This window comes from Tympanuchus pallidicinctus, unplaced genomic scaffold (assembly GCF_026119805.1).
Source record: "Tympanuchus pallidicinctus isolate F22 unplaced genomic scaffold, pur_lepc_1.0 scaffold16, whole genome shotgun sequence".
NCBI lineage: Eukaryota > Metazoa > Chordata > Aves > Galliformes > Phasianidae > Tympanuchus > Tympanuchus pallidicinctus.
Genome location: NW_026294679.1, coordinates 14,345,794 through 14,365,478, shown reverse-complemented (window position 1 = coordinate 14,365,478; position 19,685 = coordinate 14,345,794). Strand labels below are relative to the sequence as shown.

The 19,685-nt window shown below is 38.5% G+C and overlaps 1 protein-coding gene across 5 annotated transcripts in view; it reads left to right on the top strand.

Annotated features, from left to right (window-relative positions):
* ZNF518A (zinc finger protein 518A) overlaps positions 1-18,459 on the top strand; it is a 36,755-nt gene extending 18,296 nt beyond the window's left edge. For 2 of the 5 annotated variants that reach the window (XM_052676600.1, XM_052676599.1), the window contains exons 3-5: positions 9,034-9,480; positions 10,814-10,926; positions 12,904-18,459. In XM_052676600.1, the coding sequence (XP_052532560.1) occupies positions 13,024-17,637 (4,614 nt within the window). In that variant the 5' untranslated portion in view covers positions 9,034-9,480; positions 10,814-10,926; positions 12,904-13,023 and the 3' untranslated portion in view covers positions 17,638-18,459. Of the gene's footprint in view, positions 1-9,033; positions 9,481-9,734; positions 9,947-9,986; positions 10,393-10,813; positions 10,927-12,903 lie in introns of those variants that run through there. The other 3 variants (XM_052676603.1, XM_052676602.1, XM_052676601.1) reach the window with 3 other exon arrangements.
* The last annotated feature ends 1,226 nt before the right edge of the window (positions 18,460-19,685 follow it).

The window sequence follows — 19,685 nt, the reverse complement described above, 5'->3', positions numbered from 1 at the left end:
AGGAAAATACAAGTGTGAATGTCCTTATGCGTCCCTGATGTTTACGACATCTATCTCTTCATTATTACTTGTCTTATCAGAGTCTTTTAGGTTGTATTGTCTTTCACTTATGGAAGTGGAACAAGGGCAAAAAGGAGATACAACTGGAACTGTTGTTGGGTGCCCAGTTTAAGAAAATTGCAAAATAGTTCTTCCCAGAATTGTGTGGTAGCTCAGTCGTACATATTAACAATGTTTCCCATTGGCACGGATAACAGATTAAACTGCTGTGTACTTGTCAGCATTGAGACTGATTCTGTCTTATTCAGATAACAAAGGACTGAAAATTTGAACAGATAATAGGGTATTTCAGTGGACCGGTTAGCATACCAGGGGACTTCTAGAAAAGGAAAGAGTACAGCTGTGTTTTCCAGCATAATATGCAGCTGCATTAACTGTCCCTACTGTTGTAATCCCCTGTCCTGTCCGCTTCACATTTCCTGGCTCATAAACAGTGTCCTTCTTCACTACACAGCCTATTTCAAATCTACGGTGAGCTGTTCTCTGAAATTGGAACAAGGGTGGCATCACAGGACATCTGTACAGAGAAGTGAAACTAGGGGTTTCAGAGGCACTTTAGTGATGTTATTCTTTGAGTCTTAAGGACTCGCTTTAAAACATGATTTCCCAACTTCAATAAAAGTGCCCCAAATGAGAGTCATTCTATCAGCAACATACTGACTCACTTCTGTCACTGGCTTGTGGTTTCATTCTCGCTTACAAACACTTGGCTGTGTCTCAGATTCTCACCACTTCTAATTTTCTGCCTCAGCTTCTTCAATTACCAATTCCAGTTTTTTTCTCTGCCCCTTCCGGTTCTTGTCAGTAACATTTTCCTCCCTCTCATTTTCCTTAGCTATGACTGCTTGTCTTACTATCTTTAACTCAGTAATTTATCTAGTCATAATGTCCCGCTACTCCTGCCCATGGCTTGTTGTTCCCCTCTTGAATTTGCTTCAACAATTTCCAGTCCTGGTCTAACCCGTCATCAGTAGCTCCCTAACAAAATCTCCCTGGTCCCTCCTCTTCTTTTGCGTCTTTCCTGTTATGCCCTTTATCCTAAACTTTGCTTAGATACTTTTTGCTGAGACTTCCACAGTACTGAAAAGTTGAGGTTCATCACATTCTCAGAGTGAATGCCTCTTCCAGTTGCATGGAACTGATCCCATAATAATGAACTGCAACAAGTTCATCATGGAGGCAGTTCAGAGTCTTGCTACATAAATCTAATCTTTCTAATCAGATAATCTGATAAATGTCCTTGCTGGAAGTGCAAGAGAATGCTGGGTAAAAGGGAACAGCTGGAATCCTTTTAAACCTAATTGCCTCCTGTGTGCCATTATATTTTTCATGACATATCCACCAACTGGACACGAAGTGTGGTGTGTAGTCCACCTTTTAACTTCAGTTTTGCCCTGCCAGGAAGGGAAAGAAAGGTCATTAATCCTCAACTGTATTTATGTGCATAGCACCCCACAGTTATAATGCAAGCCCACTTACCATTATTCTGAGGTTGCTAATTGAGAGGACCTCAGCAGATGTGCCTGGTATTCTCTGAGGTCCAGGAGGTATCCAGTTTCCAGCAGAGTTTTATGAGAAACGTGAAGGTCAAGTAACTTCCCCAAGGTTATGCCATAAATGGCTCAACTGGGATTAGGACTCAGACTCTCCTTACTCCTAATCTTTTGCCTTATTAATCTCTGCAGTCTCTTTCTACAAACATTTAGCAAGTTAATGTTTGTAGATTTACAAACAAAATTCAATGGTCAAACTCAATTGAGGGAATAGATTTCATGAAAAGACAGATAATGAATAGCATTGCAAAGCTAACTCAAAACTGAGATGGGAAATTATTAAGACTAGATTTTGCTTGTGGGAGCTATCATTTTAATGACAATATTATACTTCCCTCCTTGATCTCTTATTTTTCAAACACGTACATCTGGCTACTCGCCCTTATCGCCTGCTAATACGTAAGCTACCAAAGATCACGAGATCAATTGGTTGAGTGGATATGCAGAACGAAATGGTAACAAAGTGGATGTTTCTTGGCTTTCTTTCATAAAACTCTTTTTTAATATGAACACTGAGCATTTAAGATTTTAAAATAGTTACAATTTAGTTGTTTTCTTGATCTGTTGAGAGGGATGAGATACTCTGTCTTGAAGAGGTAAACTAGCAATAGATTTTTAGTTTGGATGAGGAAAATCCCTGATTTTTCCCTATCTGTATCTGAAAATTGTAGTCAGTATTATGGAATATCAGAGCCAGCTGCCCTTAATTAAAGACTTATTTTCCCTGTACAGCGACACTTCATAACAGAACAACAAACGTGGTCACACACACACAGTCTGCTCTGTTTCTGTAAACAGGGATGGGTGCAATATGCTTGTCTGGAGAATTGCTTGGAAAGCCTTGTGGGATCCGGAACTAAAATAACAGCTAACACACATCACATGGATTAAGGAGCGGGGGAAAAAAAAGTCTTTATTGACCCTATTGTGAACTGCATCAAGGTAGGATAACTTATCTCCAGTCATTAGGCAGTGAAATCCAAGGCCACAGTGCGCAATTAAAAAGCAACCTGATACCTGCTGTTTCCAATGCATCTTCTGAAATACCCAGAAAGAGACAATGCATTTTATCAAGGGATTGAAAGGTTTTGCATTGTATGTTTCTACTTCAAAATTAGTCTGGTACTATATGACCAGGAATGCTGCATAAAAAGAATTTGATCTTTACCTCCACGTTTCAAAACTCACTGCTTGATACTAATGATCTCAGTGAAAATGCCAAAGGTGGATGAATGAATGTGGAAATTGGAATCATTTGTAGTGTGACTAGATGCATGACATTGTTGGGGGTTTATGCAGAGAAACTTCTATTGTGCTACCATCTTTGCCAGGCCTGAACTGCAAGGAGAATTTGACAGTTAAAGACACAAAACACAAGATGATTTAAAGACTTGCTGACCATATAAAATCAACAGATTACTATTATCAGTCATATAATAATGACTAAAGTTCCATTTTTAAGCTTCATTGGGAGCCAATAAAACAGATTAAGACTAGATAAAATAGGAAAGCCATTGGAAAAGACATTCAGGAATTAGTAAATAGCAAGTGATCCAGGAATCAGTAAATCTCAAAGAAGCTATGTTATGGCTTAGAATAACTTGGTGATTTTGAATCTTTTGGTTTGTGTATCTGCACATTTTGTAGTGAAAATTGACACTGATCTGGCTAAAGAAAGCAATATCAGTAGTCAGGAAGTATTTTGCAATGTTGCATCAGAAAGACAGTATATGCAATGGTCTGTGGTTTCTAGTTGGTTCCACCAAGAGTAAAATCTTCCCCATCTTGAGAAAGTCATGGAGATTGCCTTGTTCCCTCAGCTTCTCTATGCATTAAACATTTCTATGTTTGCCAGGCCATCTCGTGTCTCACCCAGGCATTTGAGATTGCATCTTCCTGCTTACATGTGGCTTCATTACTGACAAAAATTTCCTTGGGGTCCTCTATTAGTATCTACTGATGCAGAAGATGCTCTTGTGTTACAAAACTAATCTTGCTAGCTCAGTGCTCTGTCACTGAAAGCCACAAAGTCAGTGTCTCCCACAGTCAGTTTGGCATCTCTTTCTCAGGGAGATTTGTTTGTCCATTAATTGTTTTTTTCAGAAGGCTGTGGCCTGACATCTGAGCTAGCTGATCAGTGTAACCTATCTCAACATATGGGAGATGGGGCAGGATGTGTGGGTAGCTGAATACTTTTTAGTTGTAATGATGCTCTTTCTAGATTCTTGGTCTTGAGTGTTGCCTTAAGTCCTGATCCAATTTGTTGCTTTCTGTACCTCATCCTATTTCCTCTTCCTCTCAGTGCTGGTTCCTAATCCTGCCCTTGATCTGCTCAGCCTTGCTTCCCAGCTCTTGCCACTTTCATTTCTGGCCCTGGTTTCTGCTGTGAATTAGCTTGTCTGACCATAGCTGTTACTGCGACTCATCCTAAAGACACTTACATACACTGAGACTAGAGTCTGGTCCTCACTTAACAATGCAAACTCTTTAGTTTTCATATGACTAAATTTAGCTGAAGATAGAATAAAGAGAATGATTCAGTGGTGTTAGTACTGCCTAATCAAGAAATAGATATGTGGAAGTTCTACTTCTGGTAGCAAGGCAAACTACTTAACACAATCAGTCTTATCTTTGAGCACATTAGTCTTGATTGAGGTACTTATGATAGAGCTGTAAACAAAGTGATAAACTTTGTGGGGTTTTTTTCATGTTTCCAGGAATGCCTCTTCTGTCTGTTGTCTGGAATCTCCCTCCACCCCCAAATGGTAACAATGAAATAATCTCTTATTTTACATAACACAAAGGCAGAGTGAGGTTTCCACCACAGGTTTCAAAAGAAGATCCAAATCTTTAAGAGCTTTGGCTTAGTCGTGCTGCAGACTCTGTGGATGCAAGTGATCTGAAAATCTGCAGTAAGAATAAATGTACGTGGGATACTCTGTTATAACTGTTTGGTGAGTATATTAAAGTAATTAAAAAGGTGAACTGATGTACTGAGTTATGTAGCAGAGCATCATCTGGCCCAAAGCATGTTTCAGCAGAGCTGTAGAAGAGCAGAGCACATGCTTTGTGCTACTTTACCAGCTTGCACTCTTTGTGTGTAGCAAGTGAGGCTCAGGGTCGTCTTGATTCAGAGGCTGTACCTTTCTGTTTTAATAATTTCATTTTTTTTTTCTGTGATTTTGTCTCATAGCTTTTCAAATGCATGCAAATTTTTGATATCCATAGCTGCTGTGAGAGGATATTTCCTGAATGTGCCCTCAGTTGCTTGTTTGTTTTGAACTGGGATTTTTATAACTTAATTTCATGCCTTTTAACTTTCTCTCCCTCTTTTTTTTTTTTTTTAAATACAAAATTGTGATGCATCAGCCTTTGCTCACCTTTTTCATAATGCTTCTATCATACTGGCCCCATAGCAAGGCTATATGTGGTAGCACTGTGATGTTTACTGTTTTGTTCTCTACTCTTTCTATCAGCTCTTAATATTCTATTTTCTTTTACGATTATTACTGGGTCTGCACACGTTATTATCAAAGGCTATCACATTTCAAAGATGTTTCTTCTGGGTTGTATTAGCCATTCTGGAATCTATGATTTCCTACACAAAGTTACTATTGCTTTTTGTTATGTAAATACTGACATTGCACTCATTTGTACATTTCACTTTCAAGTTTATTGTCCATTTCTTCAGCATCACAAACACTGTTTGCAGCACATCGCAGAAGATTGTGAATTGAATAACACTGTCATCATAAAATTTTACCATGGTTCTGTTTCACTCTTCTGTTTCCTGTATGGAATGTGCAGGCCTTAACAGAATTTTGTGAGACTTCCTGGTAACTTTCAAGAAAATTGACTTTAAATTCCAAAATACTATATTATAAATCTGTGTATTGTTGTTTTCTGTGCCTTATTTTAGGAGTTTTCTATTTCCATTGTATGAAATTCAGGTTTAATAGTTCATAGCCCTCAGAAATCCTGTTAAAAATATCCTCTGTTTTAAGTGAACAGTTATACCTCAGTGTAACTCTCTTAATCTCATGTAATGATTTCATTCTTTATTCAATTAGAATGCTTAGTCCTGGTCTTATTGATTTAGTTACCAATCCTTTTGTTGTTTTTTAATCTTTTCTACTGACACTTGAAGACAATGTAAAACAGTCTTTTTTTTTTCTGTAAAGGACTCTGATACAGAAAGATTTACAAGTTTGTATTTGCAGAATGCTAATGATTCATTTTGTTTTTTTTCTCTCACAATTTGATTTTCTGAGTGCTCATTTAATCCCTTTTTTATGTGTTGGCTCTGCAGAGTTCTGGGAGACTTCCTGTTTTTGATGTTTTTCTTATGACGTGGGCTAAAATGTTCCTTGTTTACAGCAAAAAATGTTCTGGGTTGCTTTGTAACTCTGTAAGTAAAATTTAACCTCATCTAGTTATCTATTTCAGCATTCAATATATTTTAAAAGATAAACTTTATCAAATTTAATGCACTGATATTTTTCCTAGCTTATCTGTAATGAGGTAAACTATATTGTTGTGTATTGTTTGTCAATAGCAGCTACTACTTTGTATCACCAGAACAGCTCGAGATAATTTTTTTTTTTTTTAAAAGAACCAAATTCTGAATATATTCATGAAAAATATAGCAAAAAAGATATCTATCTTTGTGATACAATTGGTTGGGCAGTATCACAAGTGGTAGAGGTTGGAAATCTATGGACAAAGAGACCATGGACTAAACATAGATGAAGGAAATTTATAGGTGGGGATTGACAGACTGCGTTGGTTGGCCAACTGCCTCGAGTGTGGTCTTTGAATTAAAAGCAAAGAAAAAAGAGTTGAGATGCCTCTGGTATTTCCTTTAAGAATATCTGGTTTCTAGGAATTAGCGAAGATCTGTTGTGAGCCAAGTTATCTTACTGCTAGGTAGTTGTTTCAAATTCTTGTATTGACCTGTAAATAAAAAATTCTGATCTTACAGATAGACAACATCAAGGGGTCAAAGAAAATGCGTTTATTCTGTTTTGTCCTAGTAAGGATTGGATTGACTCTGGGAGATGGTGTGGCTCTAAATAAGTTTTGAAGACTTCAATGCCTTAGCATCTTAGCAATCTTAGGGAGATTGCTTTTTCTATTACTTTTGAAACCTTGGCTACAGAGATTTTCTACCTATGCTTAGTTGCTCTAATGATTAAACAAAAGCTAATGGCATATGTAAGGAAAAGTTGGTAATTGTTTGTTCTTTCAGATGCACAGAGTAATTGTAATGTACAAATACAGCTGAAGTTTCCAAAATACTGCACAGTTACACGTTTCTGGGAACAACAGCCAGTACTCAGAAGAAAAAAACTGACTGCAGATGCCAGAGCAAAAAAAAAAAAAATTTCTCGTAAAAATAACAGCTATGGGAAATGTAATGTTCCAGAGAACATAGACTTTCCTGAAGCTGAAGCTGAACACCTGTTTTGCAGGATCTCACATAGAAAAGTGGACTGAATTAAATTTGTCTTCTGAAAAAGAATGAAAGAGTGAAACAGGCTTCTGGGGATTCAGCCCTTGTTTTTTACGATCTTCTGAATTTGCCAGTGGTGCACACATGTGCATCCAGATGTTGATGCATTATGTGTGATCTTTGTCTTCAAGAAAAAGAATACAAAAACATTCTAGTTCTCAAGCAGCATTTGATCCTTGAAATAGGGCAGTGCACAATGCTAATTGGAAAAAAAAAATTCTTAAAATGATACTGAAGTCCTAAAAATACCTAACTTTGCATTCATGTATTCTACCACAATTCATGCCTGATGCCACAGGAGGTTTGATTAAGCATTAAGATATTTGGAAAATGTGTGTGCTATCCCAGCACTGGGCATGTGCTTCTGAAACACTTGAGAAGACTGCAGTTGAACTGGGATTTGTTGGTGGCTTTTGGTTTAGTTTTGTTCTGCAGATGGCAGTTTCATTCATTGGTCATGTCCTCAGTAGTGAGCATATGGATTTAGAATGATGGCACAGCATGAGAACCTTCTTTTAAACAGTTGCTTGTGTTGTGGTTTACAAGGGGTTCTTAACACTTCCACAAAATGGGAAGCTTACTGACTAATACTTACTTAATTTTGGAGGAGTTTTTGGATGCTAACTCATATGACTAAAAAACTCTTTCATTAATTTTGGGAGAAACTATTACATAATGTCAATTTTTTGGATGCGTTTGGCCATTTTTTGTTGTTTTTCATCAGATTGTCACCTTTCACTATTTCAGATGTTACTATACAAATTTATTGCGATAGCAACGTGTTTTGACTTCTGACTCCTCCTTTACCCCTATTGTAGGCAGTAGGTTTCCTTTCACTTGTTTGTGTCATCTTATGGGTGTCATCTTTTTTCTCTCCTGTGGTTGACATCCATATGTTGTCTGAATTTATATTACAAAGTGATACAGCACAGATTAAATATTTATGTATGTCTTCATACATTTTGTTGGGTCATGTAACTGACACTACAATGCTTATTTTCACTCTCAAATAAGGAAAATTAACATTTTAACACAAATTCAACTGTAGCTGCTTGTCAATTATCATGGTGATTCTTCCTTATTATATTTTGCAACTTTATGGCTGTAGACAGAATTAGTCTGTTTCTCTTTTTTTTTTTTTCTTTTTCTCATTCTTTTCTTCAGCTGCAGTTAGTTTTCAGTTCCTCCAAAGCAGTATGAGCACATATTTGTATTTTGACTAATCACTTCTATTTAGAAAAAAAACAAAAACCATAATTAATTAAAATCCAGAAGAACAATTTGAAGATTTGCATAAAAATAATGAGTACATTTTGTGCATTTGGCACAGACTGTTTCATTTGGGTGTAATAGAATCATCAGTGATATAATTCTGTTCCTGAAGATATTCTTTAGGGCCAAAAAAACCCCACCCCAAAATGGATTGTATTCTTTTTATTTTAGTCAAAGGACACAAGGGAAAGAAGTGATGTCACATTGAATGTAGTATTAAAAATATGTTCATTTTTAAGTGGATCCTTACTATATGCATGTGCACAAATACTTTTAACTCGCAATTTGTCTTTACAGTTCCTTTCTGCCAGAGCTGTTGGCCTGTTTTTCACCATGGTACATCTGAATTCCCTATTTCATATATATCCTAGCACTTTGGTGGTGGTTATTACCTTTCTACAGGCTTTTAAGCCTTAGCCCAAGTGGTCATAGTGCTCTGCTACGAACAACAGCTCTTCTGAATATCAGTGCCATTGGGTCTAATAAAGTAAGCATTCCTTTTGTCGTGACTTCCAGCTCTTTTTGTTGGTTTTTTTTTTTTTTTTTTTTTTTTCGTAATTTTGAACATGTGACAACAGATCAATGAACCAAACCACGTATAATGCTCAGAACACTCTCGTTGCTGTCCGTTTCCAGGTACAGGTCAGCAAGCCTTTGCCCACGCTGGATGCCAGGCGGAGACCTGCTAGGCAGAGACCTGCGAGTGAGGCTGTGGGCGCTGGGGGAACTCGCAGCCCGCGCATCCATGTCAGGAGATGCCCTTGGCGCCAGGCTGCTCGGTGCCACCTGGCCTGCAGGCCTCGCGCCGGCACCAGGCCGATGCGACCCAACGCGGCGATACAGGAAGCCCAGCTTCCTCAGCCCAAGAGGAGGAGAGGCCGGCAGGGCTCCCGCCCACGGGCGGCGCCTCCTCCCCCAGCTCTCCCTCCCGTGGGCCTCGTCGGCCGCCGTCCTCCCGCACCAGGTGAACGCGTATCCCTCCGCGGCGGCCGCCCCCAGCGCCAGGCTCGCAGCTCCGCAGTCCCCGGATGGAAACTGTTATGGCCGCCAACGGCGACCCGCCGGGCCATGGAGAAGGGCGAGGTAACTCCGCGGGGTGCGCGGGGCGGAGGAGGGCCGGCCGAAAGGCGGAGAGAAGCGGGCGACGGGAGCTCTCGTAGAGCAGGAAGCTGCGCTGGGGCTGACTTGTTAAATAGTCCCGCGCTCCCCTCAACCGTGGGAAGTTGGCAGTGCAGCGCGGCTCTGGCCGGCGGCGGGGCTGCGCGTAGCTCGCGCACCGGAATAACGCGTGGCAGCGCCGCCGGCCGCGCCGTGTCCCTCCGCCGAGCGGCGGCGCCGTGCCCCCGAGGTCGTGTGCGCCCCCGCGGCGGACGGGGGCGGGGCTGCCCCGGGGTTGCCCGGTGCTCCCCATAAGGGGGAACGCGGTCTGGTGGAGCCGGCGGCGGCTGCCCGCGGGTGGGTGCGCGGTGCTGGGGCTTTGGGAGCGGCTCGGGGACGTCGGGGCAGAGCCGTAGCGGGCCGTGTCCGAGTGCGGTCCCGCTCCCCGCAGGTGGATGGGCGGCGGGCACGGGTGGGGCCGGACGGGCGTGAGGAGCGATGTCTGTTCAGTGCTGGGAGGCGTAACGCCTCGCCGTGACGCTCACGCTGCGCACCTACGGAGCTCCGAGCGGTGCTGACTGCTGGGAGTGTGTTTGGAACTTCTGGGGATTTATAGTAAAAGTAGATGTAAAAAATCCTCGACCTGGGAGAGCTCTCACTCTCATTTGTTGCTAGGTTGAAGTGTACCGCTAAAGCCTTGCCTCCTTATCCTTTTAAAACAGACTAATACTGATGTATTGGGGCAGTTTTGGGGGAGGAAAGTTGAGGCTTGGGTCTCACGTGGTTACTTGTGCTCCTGCCTAGTGGTTTCTTTCCATATCAGTTACCTTTGGTTCATGCTTACAAATGAATTTACTAGATGTGCTTTATTATCCACATGTTCCATATATTATGCAGGTAATGTTTGTTTTTTCTTTATGTCTTTTGCCTATTTAGAGAATTGTAATAAGTTCTGTAGGAACGCTCTACGTTTTTTACAATACTTTTGGCTTAAGAAGAAGTCAATTTTTTTCTGAGTTTGAAGTAATGAAATAGCAGTTGCTGCCTTTTGCTTTTTTTAAGTGACTGTACATTTATACTTAGAACAGTTAGGAACATTTGAGAGGTATTTTTAAAGCCAATGTTATAATACACCTGATTAGAAGTTTGCTAGCCATGAATTTCTAGCTACAGCTTTAGAATTTGTTGTGTATTCGATGGTGTTCTCTCCTGGGAGTATACGTAGTATACATATTTACAGTTTTCTTCAGTGTTTTAAAAAACGCACTCACTGTGCCATTGGGAAGGATGTGTAAAATATCTGTCCTTTTGTTTCCAGACCACTTTTCAGTATTCCTCCTGACTGTGGCCTTTTCTGAGTCTCACCCCTACTATTTGTGTGGAAAAATGTCTAAAAGGCTGTTGAAGAATTGAAGTCATTTTTCTAATTGAGTAAGTCTGACTTCTACTTCCATAATGTAAATTTAAAGATCCCTGTGAATGACTGATGGATATTTATTAATTAGATGTCCCTGGTGAATTAATTTATATGCTATATTGCAGGTATTTGTCAGTAACTGCGTCCTTCCCAATAACAACAAAGTTTGATTCTAATGTGTGTGGTTGGTTGGCTGAAGATGATTTTTGAGTCAGGTTTGAATGTGTTCTCTTGAGCCTCTTTGTTGAACATAAATGTTTTACCCACTTAGGAGAGACCTCATCGGCTCCATGTTAAAAGCCTGCAGTGTATTCCTGCAGCCACTGCATTCACTTGTGATTTTCTTATAGTGTTAATTGTATAAATATTTCATATTTCAGTATTTGACAGTACAACAGAATGATAGATAGCTGCTATCAGGATGATACATTGTTTGATGCAGCCTGTAATTTTCATGTGTTGCATATCTGTATTTGAGAAGTTCTTCAGCCAAGAAGTCCAGGTTGTGTTTTGGTCACTTTGCTTTTTGTTTGTTATTTGTGAGAGTTTTTATATAAATATAAATATAAAATAACATTTGTTATTTATGTGAGAGTTTAACTTGCTCCTGTTTGCATAACAGATTTACTGCTGGCAAGAGGAAGGCATTATTATACAGTACTTTTTCCATGAAAATTGAGTATAACGTGGATGAGTTGTTCTGTTCTTATGGTTCAAGCATATCCCAGGTTTTAATCTCCTGTGTGGAAGACTGGAAATACATACATACACACACACAAATAAATATGTTTTATATATATAATGCATATATAAATATATCCTAGATCTTTAGTGTTTAATTTTAGTTTGCAGATATTCATAGCAAGTATGTGTATGTCTGTGGGTTGCAGTTTTTTGTTTTTTAAATGTAAAATGTAGTTAGAATCTTGCATGTCTTGTAACTGAAGAACACAGTTTAATTTTATCTAATATTGAATTCTGCATAAAGTGTAGATATGTTTTGGCTATCATTTTCAAGAATTACTTAGAAATGCCAATATATTTTTTGAAGGCATGTAATAAAGCATATGCTTTAAAAAAAAAAAAAGCCAAACACTTGTTTTACTTTTATTGCTGCTATGGTATGTGAGCATGACCTGGAAAATTTTTCAGTGTCCAGTTTGTTTCAGTTGGGTACTTACATGCTGAATGTTAGATACTTCCTTCTCACAGGGATATGGGAAAATATTTGGAAGACCTCAGCGGTGATGTTTATAATGGCCTGGAACTCTGAGGCAGCTCTTGCACTCCATCACAATGAGGGAGATGATGTGATCATTCTTGCAGTTTGAATGTGAATAAGGGAGATGATGTGATCATTCTTGCAGTTTGAATGAATAAACAGGGTGACCTAATGAGTTCCAAGTCTGTGTTGCTTATGGGTGGGCAAGGGAATAGCAGAGAGAAGGCTGCTGATCACATTTCAGCCAACACTTCACTAACTTCTGCTAGTAAAGAAAAGTGTCGCTATTAGTTCTTTATTATGGAAAACTAGTAAGAAAATACTGTTATCAGTAGGGAAGAAACAGTTCTTGTTCCTTTACAAAGTCCAGTTGATTTTTTTGGTGCTAGTCTGTTTCGTCTGATTTTATGTTGCCATGTGGGAGTGTTGTTTGAGTAGAAACTTGTGCATTTATTAACTGTGAGTATAGCCTCTAAAGAGAGAGTGATGCTTACCATACTGGTTTGAGCCTCTTAATCCATGGGGAGGTACTGTTGTCAGTCATACTCCTGTTTCAAAATGATTAATTTATATCCACAAACAGTGAGAAACAAAAGCTGACTTTATCCATTGATTGCTTCAGACTTTGTGATGCTATAAGTAGACATGTGAAATATTAATTGTGGATGATTGTGATTTCTTTATTTGTGTGTATGTAGATGTCATATCTCCATTAGTACACTGGTTTTAAAAGTAACTGTAATTCACTGTGTTTGTTTTCTAATTTCAGGAGAATAAAATGGGAAAGTTGTAGAACACTGAAGATTACTCAGCACAATAAACTTGTTTACTACAGGAAATAAGCCTAATCTGAAGAACTCACTTGAGGAAGAATAATACAAATGAAATCATGCCATCCGAACAGGACCAGTTTTCTCGTGATAAAAAGCAAATTAATTTGTTAAAACATGATGCTGCAAATAATCTTTGTACGGATACTAGTTTGGAAAATGCACTAGTGAATGACCCTTTAAATATGACTACTCGACCAGCAGTTTTGGATGTAAGTTTCTCCTGTGAACTGAAAAATGTAAAAATTGATTTACCCAAGGTGAACATTCCAAATGAAGTATTAATGAAACATGAAATTGATAAATTCAGAAAACTATTTCAGTGTAAACAGCAAACTGCAAGGAAGTCCTTAACTCTGGAGAAAGTAAACGTAAGCAATCTTGACTGTTCAGGGGGAAGCCATGTACGGAATAAAACAGAAGTGCAATTTGGAAAAGGGCTGAAAACTGTGGCTAAGATACTGCATTTCACTTGTACAAAGTGTGAGGACAATGTTAGATACAGCCCAAATGATCTACAAAAACATTTTCAGCTGTTACACTCTGGAGAGTTGCCTGTGTATCCTTGTGAAATGTGTAACTTCTCAGCTAATGACTTTCAGGCTTTTAATCAGCATAGACTCACCCATCGCAGCACTTTAGTAAAGTGTGAGCTCTGTCTTGATGAGCAGATGTACACTTTGTTGGATTTGACAAAGCATTTTACATCAAAGCACTGTGTAAATGGTCACTTCCAATGTGAAAAGTGTGGGTTTTCCACTCAAGATGTGGGCACATTTGTTCAGCACATTCACAGACATAATGGGATTACATATGAATGTGGCAAATGTCATCATATAAGCTATACAGAAGAGGAATTCCAGAGACATCATCTTGTCCATAGCGGTCTGATTCCTTTTAGATGTCAGTTTTGCAATTACAGCACACCACGGAAAGATTATATTTTAAGACACCTTATAGCTGTGCATAGAGATCATTTATGTACAAAAGAAAAACTGGAAAGGGATAAATGTGAAAAAAGAACACTGAAGACTCCAGCAGCACTAAAGCTTGTGTTAAGAAGGTATAAAACGGGAACATCGAAAAAGCCTCTTTGGAGGCGAAAAAAAATAATTGGTGGAAGTGACAAAACTGGAGAAAAAAATTCACAAGTGCTAAGAATTGTGAACAAAATTCAACCAAAATTGGATGAGTTCAACCAGTATATGAAAGTTGTGGAAGCAAATGAAGAAAAGGATCAAATTACATATACTGAAAAGAATTTCACAGGTGCAATGCATGCTGCTACTACTGCACAGTATAATAAAGCAGAGGATGGAACACGTTTCAGCCTTGGATCATTGAAAAATACTGTTCATGGGCCTGCAGTATTGATGATCAAAAACAATAAAATATCTGTACCAGCAAATTACAGTGCTAAATTTATGGGATTTAAAATTGTAGATGGGAAACAACATATTGTTATAAAATTATTACCTACGAATAAGCAAAACTTGCATTTGTTGGGTCAGAAAGCCGATCCTATTAAAGATTGCTCTACATCTCCTTTGCCACAGACTGCTGATCCTTGTAGTTTGTCTTCAGGTGCTATACCCCGTGTAACTGATCAGTCAACCTTTAAGAACAATTCCATTCACCCATTAACTTCTGTGTTTTTTTCTGCTCCTCATTCAGGAAAAGCAAAAGTGGAAAAACAAAATAACTCTTTATTGTATGGTAGGAGTGTTTCTCAAACTGTAGCACCTTCTCATGTAGCTGTAGGAAAAAATTCATGTAATTTGCCAATGAAGTTGAACTCTCCTGTATCTCCATGTGATGAGGTGACAAAAATTGGAACTCAAAGTAATATCTCATGGAGAAATTATGGTCCTTCAAGTCATCCTCAGGTATTATCACCTCCTGTTACGAATACACTATGCTGTGACCCTTGGAAAATACCCTTCTTTCCTGAACTGAAAATACAAAATGGTGGCCTGAACAATAATCACAGAACTAACAATCTGTATTATTCACCTTCCGTTGATTCTTCTAATGAAGGATTGCTGTCTTTTCATAATTATTCTAAAATGGACACTTTGGATAATCAGTGTAGCGTTTGGATGTCAACAGATGACAAATCTAAAGAATTTATATCCAGCCAAACAGTTAATTTTCAGAAGAGTGATGAGTCTGCAAGTTCATATTCAGACTCAGTCAAAGACTTAAAACTGGAGAACACTGTATCAGCCCAATCAAATATTAAAACTTATGGACACATAAACACTAAGAATAATGGTATGTCTCTTAACAGACAATCTAAATTTGTTATTGACAGGGAATATTTTGTGGAAGACCAGCATAATGGTCAACAATATTTGGATACTAATTTGCATCAAGACTTCACAAGCAAAGCTGGGGAATTCCCAGAAAGTGGATCTGATTGTGTTAATTCAGTTCTAATGCCCAAAATCATGTCTGTTTTCTCACTGCAGAGTGAACAGGCAGCTAATTATTTATCACCTGAAATAAACCAATTACTACAAGATGTGTTAAAAGTGAAAGCAACTCCTCAGCAAGAATCCCACAGCAAGTTGAATAACTGTGTAGAACTTCATTCTGACAAGCTGCTTTCCAGTCAAGAGAAAGGGAATAGAGCCTTTACACATTTAAAAAACTCAGCAACCACATGTAGTTTTCCAAGGCCTTCTACTAACGCTGACTTTCATTTATGTAAGAGGGAATTGAATACAAGATGTAGCACACGTGGAGGTTTGCATTGTGGAGAAGAGAGAAAGACACCCAGAACATACCTTGATTCCCAGGGAATGGATGTGTTATGCAGAACTGCAGATGGTGCTTTGCTTAAAGATGATACAGATGCATTTGTAACAGAGCGACTGGTAAAAGATAAAATGCAGTCTACAACTTCAGATCCTACCAGCTTTTCACCAATCCTTCGGGAACAGAAGAAAACTGTTTTAGTTCAGCCACCTCCATCAAGATTTTTTGTTCCTTTGCACCTTGCTAACCAGCCTGGACTACAGGTTGTTTCAGGAAAATCTCTTTTGTCAACCAGTTCATCAGATGATCATGCAACGAAACCTACGTCTTTTGCTATAAATAAAGGACCTGGAATGATTCTGACTTTTAGTGGGTCAATTGGAGCGGTTGCAAATGTCCCTAGTGATAGTTCTCAGGTTTTAGGCAGAGTTGCATCCAGAGAATATGGTAAAATAACCATACCAGCTTCAAAAGCGGATGGGAAGCATGACAGTTTCAGGAGTGTAAGAAGTTGCTGTAAGAGGAGAACATATAGTACAGCAAATGACTCATTAAATAGCATGTCATCCAAAGGACCACTTGTAATTACAAACTTATCGGAGTCATCTGTAAAAAGAACTTCTGTGAAAGCATTATCAGAGCATAAGGATGTTGTCTTTGGTTCAGAAGAGTCAACAGAACAACAGGAGATGAAAGAGAAACAGCATGTTTATGCATTTTTGCCTGATGGACAGCAGGCAGTTTTTCTGAAATGCATGACACCAAACAAGCCTGTAGTACATAAACGTAGTGTTTTTCGGGATAATGCTCATTATCAAAATTGTCAACCAAAGAAAACTGGAGTCATGCAACAAAAGCTTTTGCTGAAAATTAAGACTTCAGATATGCTGGCTGAAACAAACCAGTCAGTAAACAACTCAGTGCCCTCAGTACAGTCGGGCAGCTTACAGTCCCTTACTCCTGCACTAGCGCAGAAACAGACTGATCTTACTTCTAATGATGCCTTAATCTTACCGGGTAGGTTAATGCCAGCAAATGCCTCTTCGGCGAGTTCTAATCCAGTGTGTTGTATTCCTTCTGTAGAACCTGTGTATTCTACCAGAACTGCAGGGTCATGGTTGCAAAAAGGTTTTGTTGAGAGTACACAAATAATAACTGCTAACAGGAATAACTTTTGTAGTCAGAAGTCCTCATGGAGCACCCAAAACAGAATTGCTAAAGGAAAACCTCGTTTAAAACAGAGTGAGCCTAAGAATTCAGAAACTGTAGTTTTGCAAAGAAGCAAGAATTTCAAACGGAAAAATAAGGATAACTGCAAAGAACCTCCAAGAAAGAAAGTAGTGTTGCACAGAAAGTGTAAGGAAAAGAATCGAGGTGAAGTCGTTAGTGAATCAGGTGGCCAATACAGACAAAGAGCATCAAAAGATACTGTGAGGACTTTGAAACTACTTCCTTTTAATTCTAAACAGCTTGTAAAATGCCCTCGGAGAAATCAGCCAGTTGTTGTTCTTAACCATCCTGACGCTGATGTTCCAGAAGTTGTAAATGTAATGAAAACCGTTGCTAAATTTAAGGGACATGTTCTTAAGGTTTCATTGTCAAAAAGAACTATTGAAGCTTTGGAGCCAGCTTTCTGCAATCATTTGGACATAACTACTGATAATCTTTTTCAAAAGAGGCACAGGACAATAAAACCTATTAGCCCTGTAAAAGAAAGGTTTGTGTTAAAATTGACACTGAAAAAGACTAGCAAAAACAATTACCAGATTGTGAAAACTACCTCCGATAATACCTTGAAAGCTAAGTTTAGCTGCTGGTTTTGTGGTAGAATATTTGACAATCAGGATAATTGGGTAGGACATGGACAGAGGCATCTGATGGAGGCTACTCGAGACTGGAATTTGTTAGTGTAATGATGACCCATACCAATAAAATATCATGCATTGGGCCTTTTTAGAAAGAGATTCAAATTGAATTATGATACACAGATTGTTTTGTATTTCAGTATTGTAACAAGTTTAAAAAGTAAAGCAAAGTGCTTGTGTTTTAAAAGGAAAAGCAGATTCTCTGTTGCCATCAAGCTTTTAGAAAGATTGAGGAACTTTGTGGTTTAGGTAACTTGTAACTAACTGCAAATACAATTCCATACAAATATATATTATTTTTTGTTACTACTATCCTGTCCTATATTTTTATTCTATGAAATGAGTTTTCAGGGCTTTTGTTCTGTACATATTTTAAAAGATCTAAACTTGTAAATATTTTTATACTTTTCAGCTATTTGGTATAATTCTTGCACAGAAATTATTCCTTCCCCATCACCTTTTTTTTTCTTTTTTTCTTTTTTTCTTTTTTTTTTTTTTTTTTCAGATCTGTGCATGCACTACTAAAAACAATTTGAAAGAAAAAAAAATTCAGCTACACACAACTGTTCTCCAGGGGTTTTTTGTTGTTATTTTCACTTGTTAACTCCTGATTTTGTTTTTCAGGGATTGAACACTATTTTTAGCAAGTGCCTAGAAGATGTGAAGCAGTTAACATTATGTCAACTGTGTAACCATAGGTCCAAACAGGGCCATTTCCCCAATAATTTCATTTAAACGAAGCCATATGTGAATGCTTTAAGCTATATTGCTATGCACATGACACTTGTACTATTTCTCTGCAGTTTGTCTACTTTCTTAGTGAAGTATTTTTCATATAAATTAATAAAATGTTACAATTGTGTTAATACAGTAAGCGTGAGAATGAAATCAGTTGAAAATATACAGTATATATATATATATATTCTTAATGTATATGGTGTTTCAGAATGGTGAACATTCCTAATCTGTATTGACTCTGTCACTATTAAATTTGCTATAATTTGTGTTTACAAGTATGACTGTGAACATTTATAGAAAATACTTTTATTTTATTCTGTGTCTGTCACAGATCCTATAGGAAGGCTAATAGTGCAAAGCACTATTTCAGGCCTGTAGCCATTGTAATTTTATATATAATTTTTCCCCGTAATGATTATGTAGTATTTTTCTGCTGTTGCTTGTTCAGATGAGCTGCCTTTTGTTTTGCTAGAGATTTGGCAAAACCAAGGCTTCAGTTATTCTGTCCTTATTTTAATGATCAGTAGAGCAATAGTGTTCCCAGGAACCCAATTGCTTCATCTTTATTGTTTTAGAAATAAAGGAAGGAGAATATGCTGCTGGGCCATGGTGATGGAGAGTATACAAATGTGGGTTCTTATTACTCATGGTGTTTACTATATTTAGAGGTGAAATTCAGACTTATGTGGGAGTGTCCTTAGCATATGGCACCTGGTGTTTTTGTTAGCCTTTTCAAGCAGTTTAGTTCAGAGATGGAGCAGTTTACAATTCCCAGCTTCCCTTATATGTGATGGTGTGCCTCATCATGAAGACCGTAGGACATGACCAAGGAAAAGTTAGAGTAACTCTTACAGGTAACATCTGCAAGGTCAGATGGATGATTTTGAGGCTGTTTAGAGTGATGAACTAAACATGCTACGGAAGGTACTTTTATTTATCCAATGTGGTCCAGATTTTCCCTTTTTGAAGAATACAGGCAGTGTTTAATTAAAGCCAGCTTTATGGCTGTCAGCAGGCAAATGGAATTGGCAGTGGTTGTTTTGGCTGCGTAACAGTGCTGTACAGAACAGCAATGATAGCATAGTCACAAAATTCTGCCCAAGGGCTGCAAGGTTACGTGTTGTATGTGTAAGTCAGCTTCCCAGAGTATTGATGGAAAAACTGTCAGCATTGACAGTTATTGGTCTTGGAGAGGCCTGGATCACGGAGGCTTTAGTTTGTATGCAAGTGCAATTGCAGTTTTCAGTGGCTGTTAAGGTAAAAGTCAAGACTGATTGTGCTACTGCTGAAACAATGACGAGTCTCTTAGGGATGTCACTGGCAGCAGAGTTAGATTTTTTGAAAGAATTACTTCAGAA